General features: G+C 41.8%; 2 protein-coding genes across 2 annotated transcripts; both read left to right on the top strand.

Moving 5' to 3' along the window:
• Positions 1-596: 596 nt before the first annotated feature.
• On the top strand, positions 597-1544 carry LOC121373165 (somatostatin receptor type 5-like). Its single transcript, XM_041499622.1, has one exon. It carries the CDS (start codon positions 597-599, stop codon positions 1542-1544), a length of 948 nt encoding a protein of 315 aa, XP_041355556.1.
• A 19-nt stretch (positions 1545-1563) lies between these two features.
• Positions 1564-6652, top strand: LOC121373164. Its single transcript, XM_041499621.1, has 2 exons — positions 1564-1819; positions 6459-6652. Exons 1-2 carry the CDS (start codon positions 1564-1566, stop codon positions 6650-6652), a joined length of 450 nt encoding a protein of 149 aa, XP_041355555.1.
• The last annotated feature ends 5627 nt before the right edge of the window (positions 6653-12279 follow it).

Genomic DNA, 12279 nt, shown 5'->3' with positions numbered 1-12279 from the left:
ATGACACACACCAGTGTAAGATATTGCTCATGTCATAACAATCACTCAATATCTAACTAGTGTAATATTGGCGTGACGTGTAAAATAACGTGTAGTTCGTCTCGACATCTGCTTACTTCTGCGTTGCGACTTCTTTGCCATTGGCTTGTAATAAATAAAATACTAAACGGGTTTGCCTGTCATAACAACATGGTATAAGTGGCAAGCTCGTTTAGTATTCTAAATAATCCAAATATGTGGACATCGTACGCTTATGACCGTGGCATAATATATATGCAGATGTCGAGACGAACTACACGTTATTTTATATACGCCAATATCGTGTTTATATATATATATATATATATATCGTGTTTGTCATATTGTCGTGTTTTCTTTTCCTTTTTTTCTGTTTTTCTTTTTCGCTGATATGTGATGTCCAGTATAATATCGTGATTACGACAGTTAATCTAAAACGTCATATTATACGAAATCTGGGTCCGATGTATTTTATTTGAATGTACTTATATATGTTAGACAACAAACGCGAATGCAAATGATAACCATGACTCTATTTTTGCAGGTTACAATATTCCGTTATGTCTAACATAACAACAATGACGCTGGACGAAACTACCCGTATGTTTGACGTCACTACTGATATGGGCGGGCTCCTCATTGGGACGGTTCCAAACTCAGAATCCAATGGAACTAATACAACTGTCGGAATTAACTTCAACACAAGACACACTGTCGTTTGGGTTTTTAACGTGATCACCGTGCTCGTGGGTCTAGTGGGAAACGTCTTGGTTTTTCCGCTAATGAGAGACGCGAAATTGTACTACCTGTCCTTCCCAGTATACCTGAGATTCCTGTCTTTCTCCGACAGTGCCGTCCTCATCATTTTCGGGATAAAAGAATCCTTGAGATACTTCCAATCGTATTATCTTATTGGGGGAAATCTGGCTGTCTGTATGCTTCTGAAGTTTATGCAGTACACAATGACCCAATTGTCTCCATGGTTGGTGGTTGGACTGACTCTGGATCGGTTCTACTGTGTCGTTTTCCCGATGAAACGTGATCGACTCTGCACTCGAAGAAAGGCCACGATCGTCTGCTCGTGTCTGACAGCTGTGTCAGTGGTGATGACGATTCCACTGATGTACGACATCAAAGTTGTGAAAGGGCGAGACACAATCTGCGTTGTAAGTGATCTCCTAATGAGTTACTTTGCTTCTGTACGTCTAGTGTTCAACTCTACCCTCCCTTGTGCCATGATCCTCGTCCTCAACATTGTGATTGGAATCCACATCCAGCGCAGCGCCGCTTTCAGACAGAGATTCACCGCCAACACCACCAGCACCAGCTCCCACCACCACCATCACCACCAGCTCCACCGCTACCAACACCACCAGCACCAGCTCCGGCGCCACCAACACCATCAGCACCAGCTCCACCACCACCAACGCTGGGGCTACAGAACACAAGCAGGACAATTCACTCCGTCCTCTCATGCTGATCTCGATATTGGCTTTCGTAACAATTGTTCCTTTGGCTATCATTGACTGCGTTCTTGGGATTCTAATGGTGACCAAATCCGATATTGAGACTGTGTTCCTTGTCATCAAACTGTGGCCGATGTTTAATATTTTATACCTGATCAATTTTGGACAGAATTTTTACATCCTTGTGGCCAGTTCAGCCAATTATAGGAAGATCGTGCAGACCAAACTGAAACTGAAACGTGCTACACGGAATGACAGTGTCGCCGTCTCAAGAGTTCCAGTCCGTGCCACAGACTACGTTGACTTCAGAACGGACGTCACAGAATTGTGTACCAGTCTGTCTTTGCATACATGATCGGTATCGCTTACCTCCCCTGTGTAGATTGTCATGGCAGTTCAACAAATTTCATGAAAATGATTTACTAAAGGCAGCGAATCACTGAATCTGTGTATTAAATTGCGATCGTTGTTGCATCTGACCATTGGTATTGATAGCTGTTATACTATTGCCAGCAAACGAACAGGCCATAATAAAATAAATTCACGACAGTCATCCCCGCCCTCTCTGCGTTAAAGGTCCGCAACGTAGTGTCTTATTTATTTATTTATTTATGGAAGAAACAAACCTGAATGAAAACTTAGTATTTATTTTATTATAGCCATAGACATACTTAAATGTAGAGGGCGAGACGTGGCCCAGCGGTTAAGCGCTCGCTTGGTCGTTTCTCGTTCCAGCTAGTGCACCACGACTGGTATATTAAAGGCCGTGGTATGAGATATCCTGTCTGTAGCATGGCGCATATGAAAGATCCCTTGCTACTACTGGACAAAAAGTGGCGGGTTTCCTCTTTAAGACTATATGTCTGAATTACCAAATGTTTGACATACAATAGCTCATGATTAATAAATCATTGTGCTCTACTGGTGTCGTTAAACAAATCAAACGTTTTAACTGATCATTAGTACTGATAGTTGTTTAACTATTGCCAATAAACGAACAGGCCGTAATAAAATAAATTTACGACATTCATCCCCGCCCTATCCGCGTTAAAGGCACACGGGTTATATTTATTTATTTATTTATAATTGAAAACCACCCATAACAAACCCTCGATAAAAACGGGTACTTATTTTGTTATAGCCAAAGGCATACTTCCATGAATTATTTTCAGAGATATCGGTTACTGATTATAATCCAAACATAAAGTCAATCACTATCTTCCCCGTACAATATTTCAATGGCTGCTAACTATACTAGAGGAACACGATGAAACCACACTAATTATTTGTGACGAATGTGACAAAATTCACAAATACTACACGTCTCAATAATTAATTTTAAAACCGTCATTTTCCCCCATTTCATTTCATTTCAACTTATTTTCGTGCTCATGTCTAATTAATGTTAAAGCACGCTGTCCTGGGCACATACCTCAGCTATCTGGGTTGTCTGTCAAGGACAGTGGGTTAGTTGTTAGTGGTTAGTGAGAGAGGGTGTAGTGGCCTTACACCTACCCATTGAGCCGGGAGCCGGTACCTGCCAACCTTATGTCCGATGGCTTAACCACGGTACAACCGAGACCGATGTTTGTTGTTAGTGGTTAGTGAGAGAGGGTGTAGTGGCCTTAGACCTACCCATTGAGCCGGGAGCCGGTACCTGCCAACCTTATGTCCGATGGCTTAACCACGGTACAACCGAGGACGGTGTTTGTTGTTAGTGGTTAGTGACAGAGGGTGTAGTGGCCTTACACCTACCCATTGGGCCGGGAGCCGGTACCTGCCAACCTTATGTCCGATAGCTTAACCACGGTACAACCGAGACCGGTGTTAGTTGTTAGTGGTTAGTGAGAGAGAAGAGGGTGTAGTGGTCTTACAGCTACCCAATGAGTCGTTAAAACTCGCTCTGGGTGGGGGCCGATACCGAGTTGCGAACCCAGCACCTACCGGCCTTATGTCCGATGGCTTAACCACGACACCACCGAGACCGGTTACCACCATTTTCCCCAACTGCTTTTCGTTTCTTCTTTTTTTTAAAGATAACGACAATTGTATTTCTGTCATTAGTGTGTAAGACACCAAATATGTTAGCGGGTCAAAGTTCGAATTCCGCCGAAATGATCATTCCAGAATTAACAGACATTACAGACCCTAGTTTAAACCCGTAAAAACGGACACTAAGTTTAGTCAATCTACAAATCTGTAACACATTTGGACAAAGTTGCAACAGAGTCTGTGACGTTGGAACGGGGAAATACCCTTTTTATATAAAATAGACTAAAACTCGACTCCATTACCGTTAATTCTCAAACGCACGTGCGTTGTTGTTGTTTTTTGTGTGTTTTTTGTTGTTGTTGTTTTGTTTTTTCAAAACATTAAAAATGCATTTTGTGATATTAGAAACACCAGGATGACCAAAAATACTTCGGATGTACGGAAATGGATAATCTAAACAGTAACATATAAGTAAAGTTTTATTTCGGTCTCATAAAACTGCTCTAACAGTGAAAAATATGCCTTAGTGTTTAAAAACTGGGGTCTTTCACTTTAACGCAACCAGTCACGTCAATGTGGTAAAAAACTGGGGTCTTTTACTTTAACGCAACCAGTCACGTCAATGTGGTAAAAAACTGGGGTCTTTCACTTTAACGCAACCAGTCACGTCAATGTGGTAAAAACTGGGGTCTTTCACTTTAACGCAACCAGTCACGTCAATGTGGTAAAAACTGGGGTCTTTTACTTTAACGCAACCAGTCACGTCAATGTGGTAAAAACTGGGGTCTTTTACTTTAACGCAACCAGTCACGTCAATGTGGTAAAAAAAACTGGGGTCTTTCACTTTAACGCAACCAGTCACGTCAATGTGGTAAAAACTGAGGTCTTTCACTTTAACGCAACCAGTCACGTCAATGTGGTAAAAACTGGGGTCTTTCACTTTAACGCAACCAGTCACGTCAATGTGGTAAAAAACTGAGGTCTTTCACTTTAACGCAACCAGTCACGTCAATGTGGTAAAAACTGGGGTCTTTCACTTTAACGCAACCAGTCACGTCAGTGTGGTAAAAAACTGGGGTATTTTACTTTAACGCAACCAGTCACGTCAATGTGGTAAAAAACTGGGGTCTTTCACTTTAACGCAACCAGTCACGTCAATGTGGTAAAAACTGGGGTATTTCACTTTAACGCAACCAGTCACGTCAATGTGGTAAAAACTGGGGTCTTTCACTTTAACGCAACCAGTCACGTCAATGTGGTAAAAACTGGGGTCTTTCACTTTAACGCAACCAGTCACGTCAATGTGGTAAAAACTGGGGTCTTTCACTTTAACGCAACCAGTCACGTCAATGTGGTAAAAACTGGGGTCTTTCACTTTAACGCAACCAGTCACGTCAATGTGGTAAAAAACTGGGGTCACTTTAACGCAACCAGTCACGTCAATGTGGTAAAAAAAACTGGGGTCTTTCACTTTAACGCAACCAGTCACGTCAATGTGGTAAAAAACTGGGGTCTTTCACTTTAACGCAACCAGTCACGTCAATGTGGTAAAAAAAAAACAACCAGTCACGTCAATGGGGTCTTTCACTTTAAAGCAAGTCACGTCAACGTCAACTGTGTAAAAAACCTCACGGGGTCTCAATTTCACTTTAACGCAACCAGTCACGTCAATGTGGTAAAAACTGGGGTCTTTCACTTTAACGCAACCAGTCACGTCAATGTGGTAAAAACTGGGGTCTTTCACTTTAACGCAACCAGTCACGTCAATGTGGTAAAAACTGGGGTATTTCACTTTAACGCAACCAGTCACGTCAATGTGGTAAAAACTGGGGTATTTCACTATAACGCAACCAGTCACGTCAATGTGGTAACAAAAATGGGGTCTTTCACTTTAACGCAACCAGTCATGTCAATGTGGTAAAAAAATCAAAGTGATCTAGTGACGTCATTAAGCAAAACAAACTTTAACTTGTGTTTCTTGGACTAATGGCATTGCTAATAATGCACCATCCCACAGACAGAATATATCAGTAATGGTGCCTTGGCTGGAACGAGAAATAGCTTTACCACTAGGCTACGTCCCGCCCCGTTAATGTAAATATGTGGAATACCAGTTGGCCAGATAAGTATTGAAACGGAGCGTTATGAGCATCTGACACATGGGCAATAATAAATGTGTCACAGACGCCATTGGAGCACATTGATTAATTAATCATCGGCTATTGGATGTCAAACATATGGTTATTCTGACTCGTAGTCATCAGAGGAAACCCGCTACATTTTTCCTAATGCAGCAAGGGATCTTTTATATGCACTTTCCCACAGATAGGAAAGCACATACACCGTCGTTTATCCAGTTGTGGTGCACTGGTTGGAACGAAAAAAAATCAATCAGTTGAATGGATCCACCGAGGTGGTTCGATCCTGCGACGCGAGCACTTCAAGCGAGCACTTAACCGACTGAGCTAAATCTCGCCCCTCGTGTGGAAGATGAAGTCCACGTCTTAAAGGGACATTCACAAGTTTTCTGCACTGTAAGATGTTTCCCACTAATAAAATGTTTCTACGATTAAACTTACATATTAAATATATTTTCTTGTTTAGAATATCAGTGACTGTATATTCAATGTGTTTCTTGTCGTTTTAATATTTGTAAGAAGCCCAAACTGGATTTTGTCTTCAAATAATTTCGTACGTACGAAGAAATCTTTGTTAGGAAACCTTTGTTAGGAAATAAAATGAAATTTAAACTAGTACAAATATTAGAACGATCAAAAGCACGTTTAATATACAGCCACTAATATCGTAAGCAGAAAAATATATTTGATATGTAATTAGTCATCAAACAGTCTCTGTTAGTCGATAACATCTTAAAAATTGCAGCAAACTCGGGAATGTCCCTTTAATCGAGTATGTAAATTGCCGTTGGTGCTGGCAGTGACTGTGGCTTCCGATTTCTTCCCCACCCTGCTTATTTTCCAGATATCTCTCCCTCAGACATCTACTTCTTTCCTGAGCTCAGGGACTGTAAATGTGAGACGGATGAAGAGGTGGTAGGTGTTGTAGAAGAGTTTTTAGGGTTGCAAGAGAAAGCCTGGTCTTCAGAAGGGTTAACAATGCTGGAGAAACGCTGGACAAAATGTACTGAACTCAATGGAGACTATGTAGAAAAATGATAGAATAAAACACATGTTGCGAGCTGTGTTTCATAGTCAGGCCTGAAACTTTTGGGAAATCCTTCGTACATTGACTAATTTAACATGTTTAGAGGGTTTGTGTTTTTAACAGAGGATAATTATGAGGTTTTAAATAACGTTAAACAATTTTGTTTTTTAACGTCTAGTAAGAACCTAGTTTTTAATACTGCCAAAACCTTATTTTTAATGTTAGTACGTCGCCGAACAATTTTATATTCTTAATTTATATGTGTTTATGCGTCCTTTATTTTTGTTTGTAATTTATTAATATTATTTATAATACAAAGTTGATCATAATAGTTTGAAACGTTTATGTCTATGTATCTTTTACACGTGGTATGTATATAATATATATGTACGTTAATTTTTCTATTTCTATTTGATGATAGTCTCTCATAGTTTCTGTAACGAATGGCTTATGCACTTTTATACTGTATTTTAAATTGCATTTTAGTATTGTGTACATAAGGTGAAACTTTAATAAAATATCTGTCAGTGTCTCTGTAACAGTATTTTTGTCGTGAATTGTTGTTTTATCTGGCTGGTAAATGTGTGTAGTCCAATCGAGGTGTTACGCAATAGTGCTGCTTGACCCTTTTTTTTTTTCCTTTTTTTTTTTTCCCTTGATTTGTTCAATATTTGTTTCCGTAATGGTCGAGTACCCAAACTGTGGATGGGCAGGGCGTAGACCAGTGGCAAAGTGTCTGCTTGATGCCCGATCGGTCTAGGAACGATCCCCGTCTGTGGACCACGACTGGTATATCAAAGGTCGTGGTATGTACTTCCCTGTCTGTGGGATGGTGTAAATAAAAGATCCCTTGTTGCTGATCGAAAAGAGTAGCACATGAAGTGGTGACAGCGGGTTTCCTCTCTCAATATATGTGTGGTCCTTAACCATATGTCTGACCATATATAACCGTAATTGAAATGTGTAGAGTACGTCGTTAAATAAAACATTTCCAATCTGTGGCGTCTAGTACACCGGATCCCAGTGACCCAGTATGATACAGAGGTATCAATGTGGCGTCCGGGTATTATTAAGCCTATTGCTAAATCTAGTACAGCGGATCCCAGAGACCCAATATGATACAGAGGTATCAATGTGGCGTCCGGGTATTATTAAGCCTATTGCTAAATCTAGTACAGCGGATCCCAGAGACCCAATATGATACAGAGGTATCAATGTGGCGTCCGGGTATTATTAAGCCTATTGCTAAATCTAGTACACCGGATCCCAGTGACCCAGTATGATACAGAGGTATCAATGTGGCGTCCGGGTATTATTAAGCCTATTGCTAAATCTAGTACAGCGGATCCCAGAGACCCAGTATGATACAGAGGTATCAATGTGGTGTCCGGGTATTATTAAGCCTATTGCTAAATCTAGTACAGCGGATCCCAGAGACCCAATATGATACAGAGGTATCAATGTGGCGTCCGGGTATTATTAAGCCTATTGCTAAATCTAGTACAGCGGATCCCAGAGACCCAATATCATACAGAGGTATCAATGTGGCGTCCGGGTATTATTAAGCCTATTGCTAAATCTAGTACAGCGGATCCCAGAGACCCAATATGATACAGAGGTATCAATGTGGCGTCCGGGTATTATTAAGCCTATTGCTAAATCTAGTACAGCGGATCCCAGTGACCCAGTATGATACAGAGGTATCAATGTGGCGTCCGGGTATTATTAAGCCTATTGCTAAATCTAGTACAGCGGATCCCAGAGACCCAGTATGATACAGAGGTATCAATGTGGCGTCCGGGTATTATTAAGCCTATTGCTAAATCTAGTACAGCGGATCCCAGAGACCCTATATGATACAGAGGTATCAATGTGGCGTCCGGGTATTATTAAGCCTATTGCTAAATCTAGTACAGCGGATCCCAGAGACCCAGTATGATACAGAGGTATCAATGTGGCGTCCGGGTATTATTAAGCCTATTGCTAAATCTAGTACACCGGATCCCAGTGACCCAGTATGATACACAGGTATCAATGTGGCGTCCGGGTATTATTAAGCCTATTGCTAAATCTAGTACAGCGGATCCCAGTGACCCAATATGATACAGAGGTATCAATGTGGCGTCCGGGTATTATTAAGCCTATTGCTAAATCTAGTACACCGGATCCCAGAGACCCAATATGATACAGAGGTATCAATGTGGCGTCCGGGTATTATTAAGCCTATTGCTAAATCTAGTACAGCGGATCCCAGATAACCTATATGATACAGAGGTATCAATGTGGCGTCCGGGTATTATTAAGCCTATTGCTAAATCTAGTACAGCGGATCCCAGAGACCCAATATGATACAGAGGTATCAATGTGGCGTCCGGGTATTATTAAGCCTATTGCTAAATCTAGTACAGCGGATCCCAGAGACCCAATATGATACAGAGGTATCAATGTGGCGTCCGGGTATTATTAAGCCTATTGCTAAATCTAGTACAGCGGATCCCAGAGACCCAATATGATACAGAGGTATCAATGTGGCGTCCGGGTATTATTAAGCTATTGCTATTACAGCGGATAGAATCTAGTATCAATGTGGCGTCCGGGTATTATTAAGATAAATCTAGCGGATCCCAGAGACCCAATATGATACAGAGGTATCAATGTGGCGTGGCATCCGGGTATTATTAAGCCTATTGCTAAATCTAGTACAGCGGATCCCAGAGACCCAATATGATACAGAGGTATCAATGTGGCATCCGGGTATTATTAAGCCTATTGCTAAATCTAGTACAGCGGATCCCAGAGACCCTATATGATACAGAGGTATCAATGTGGCGTCCGGGTATTATTAAGCCTATTGCTAAATCTAGTACAGCGGATCCCAGAGACCCTATATGATACAGAGGTATCAATGTGGCGTCCAGGTATTATTAAGCCTATTGCTAAATCTAGTACAGCGGATCCCAGAGACCCAGTATGATACAGAGGTATCAATGTGGCGTCCGGGTATTATTAAGCCTATTGCTAAATCTAGTACAGCGGATCCCAGAGACCCAGTATGATACAGAGGTATCAATGTGGCGTCCGGGTATTATTAAGCCTATTGCTAAATCTAGTACAGCGGATCCCAGAGACCCTATATGATACAGAGGTATCAATGTGGCGTCCGGGTATTATTAAGCCTATTGCTAAATCTAGTACAGCGGATCCCAGAGACCCAATATGATACAGAGGTATCAATGTGGCGTCCGGGTATTATTAAGCCTATTGCTAAATCTAGTACAGCGGATCCCAGAGACCCAATATGATACAGAGGTATCAATGTGGCGTCCGGGTATTATTAAGCCTATTGCTAAATCTAGTACAGCGGATCCCAGAGACCCAATATGATACAGAGGTATCAATGTGGCGTCCGGGTATTATTAAGCCTATTGCTAAATCTAGTACAGCGGATCCCAGAGACCCAATATGATACAGAGGTATCAATGTGGCGTCCGGGTATTATTAAGCCTATTGCTAAATCTAGTACAGCGGATCCCAGAGACCCTATATGATACAGAGGTATCAATGTGGCGTCCGGGTATTATTAAGCCTATTGCTAAATCTAGTACAGCGGATCCCAGAGACCCTATATGATACAGAGGTATCAATGTGGCGTCCGGGTATTATTAAGCCTATTGCTAAATCTAGTACAGCGGATCCCAGAGACCCTATATGATACAGAGGTATCAATGTGGCGTCAGGGTATTAGTACAGCGGATCCCAGATACCCTATATGATACATAGGTATCAATGTGGCGTCAATTGTGTATAAATTATATTGTGGCATTTTGTATAACAGAGGGGGCGCAACATAGCCCAGTGGTAAAGGGCTCGCCTGATGCGTGGTCGGTTTGGGATCGATTCCTGTCGGTGAGCCCATAGGACTATTTCTCGTTCCAGCCAGTGCATCACGACTGGTATATCAAATACCGTGGTATGTGCTATCCTGTCTGGTGGATGGCGCATATAAAAGATACCTTGCTACTAATTGAAAAATGTAGCGGGTTTAACATCTAATAGGCGATAATTAAATTAATGAATGTGCTCAATGTACCTGTAGCAGATATCTAGTGATATAGTTAAACAAATCAAACAATCAAACTTTATATACATGGTGTGCATATTGGCTGCGTGTCGTACGTGTTACTATTGTCGTCTATGGGATTTGATTTGGTGGTAATGTATCTGTAGCAGATATAATATTACAAGCAGCAACGAAAACAAGTTTGTTTGATTTAACGACATCACTAAAGCACATTCATTAATTAATAATTGGCTACTGGATATCTAACATTTGATCATTTTGACATATAGTCTTAAACAGGAAACCTGCTACATTTTGTCCCTTAGTAGCAAGAGATCTTTTAATGCACCATATATAGACGAGACAGACATACGACAGCCTTTGATATACCAGTTGTGGTGTACTCGCGGATCTGGGTTTTTTTTGGGGGGTGTTTACTATAATACAGGTGCGTAATAACTACAGAACGTCATGCATACAAAATACGGTGTGTGTGTGTGGGGGGGGGGGGGGGGTAGCTTAGTCAGCCGAGTCCTCGCCTGAGGTGTTTGCATCACAGTATCGAATCACCTCTGTGGGTCTATTCAACTGATTGTTTTTTTCTCGTTCCAACCAGTGCACCACAACTGGTCATTGGCCGTGGTATGTGCTTTCCTGTCTGTGGGAAAGTGCATATAAAAGATATCTTGCTACTAATGGAAAAAAAAGGTAGCGGGTTTCCTCTCTAAGACTCAATGTCAGGGTTACAAAGCGTTTGAAATCCAATAACCGATGATTAATTAATCAATTTGCTCTAGTGTTGTCGTTAAACACATGTTTTTTAAAAACAAAATACAGCACTCGTGTTCTGCACATACAACTTGCCTGACAATGTATAAGTTATTTTGTTTTGTTTAAGGACACCAGTAGAGCACATTGATTCATTAATCATCGGCTAAACTGGATGAAAAACATTTGTTCATATTGACGTATAGTCTTAAAGAGGAAACCCGCTACACTTTTTTCCATTACTGTAGCACAATCCCACGAACAGGGTAGCACTTACCTCGGTCTTTGATATGCCAGTCGTGGTGCACTGGATGGAACGAGAAGTATCCCAATAAGCCCACCATCGATCCTGGGATGACCGCGTAGCAAGCGAACAAAATTAACACTGATCTACGTCCCACCCGCTGTTGACAGAGTAATGCAATACACCATAGTTACCATTACCGGCCTCGGTGGTGTCGTAGTTAACCCATTACCGGCCTCGGTGGTGTCGTAGTTAACCCATTACCGGCCTCGGTGGTGTCGTAGTTAACCCATTACTGGCCTCGGTGGTGTCGTAGTTAACCCATTACCGGCCTCGGTGGTGTCGTAGTTAACCCATTACTGGCCTCGGTGGTGTCGTAGTTAACCCATTACCGGCCTCGGTGGTGTCGTAGTTAACCCATTACTGGCCTCGGTGGTGTCGTAGTTAACCCATTACCGGCCTCGGTGGTGTCGTAGTTAACCCATTACCGGCCTCGGTGGTGTCGTAGTTAACCCATTACTGGCCTCGGTGGTGTCGTCGTTAACCCATTACCGGCCTCGGTGGTG

Source organism: Gigantopelta aegis, chromosome 5 (genome assembly GCF_016097555.1).
Source record: "Gigantopelta aegis isolate Gae_Host chromosome 5, Gae_host_genome, whole genome shotgun sequence".
NCBI lineage: Eukaryota > Metazoa > Mollusca > Gastropoda > Neomphalida > Peltospiridae > Gigantopelta > Gigantopelta aegis.
This window is presented reverse-complemented; position numbering and strand designations above follow the sequence as displayed.

What these genes read in the sequence shown, in the direction of transcription:
- LOC121373164 (XM_041499621.1), top strand. Translation starts at nt 1,564, where the DNA reads ATGGTGACCAAATCCGATATTGAGACTGTGTTCCTTGTCATCAAACTG. An exon ending in CGTCACAGAATTGTGTACCA is followed by an intron (nt 1,820 to 6,458) that starts GTCTGTCTTTGC and finishes CTTATTTTCCAG; the next exon opens with ATATCTCTCCCTCAGACATC.
- LOC121373165 (XM_041499622.1), top strand. Translation starts at nt 597, where the DNA reads ATGACGCTGGACGAAACTACCCGTATGTTTGACGTCACTACTGATATG.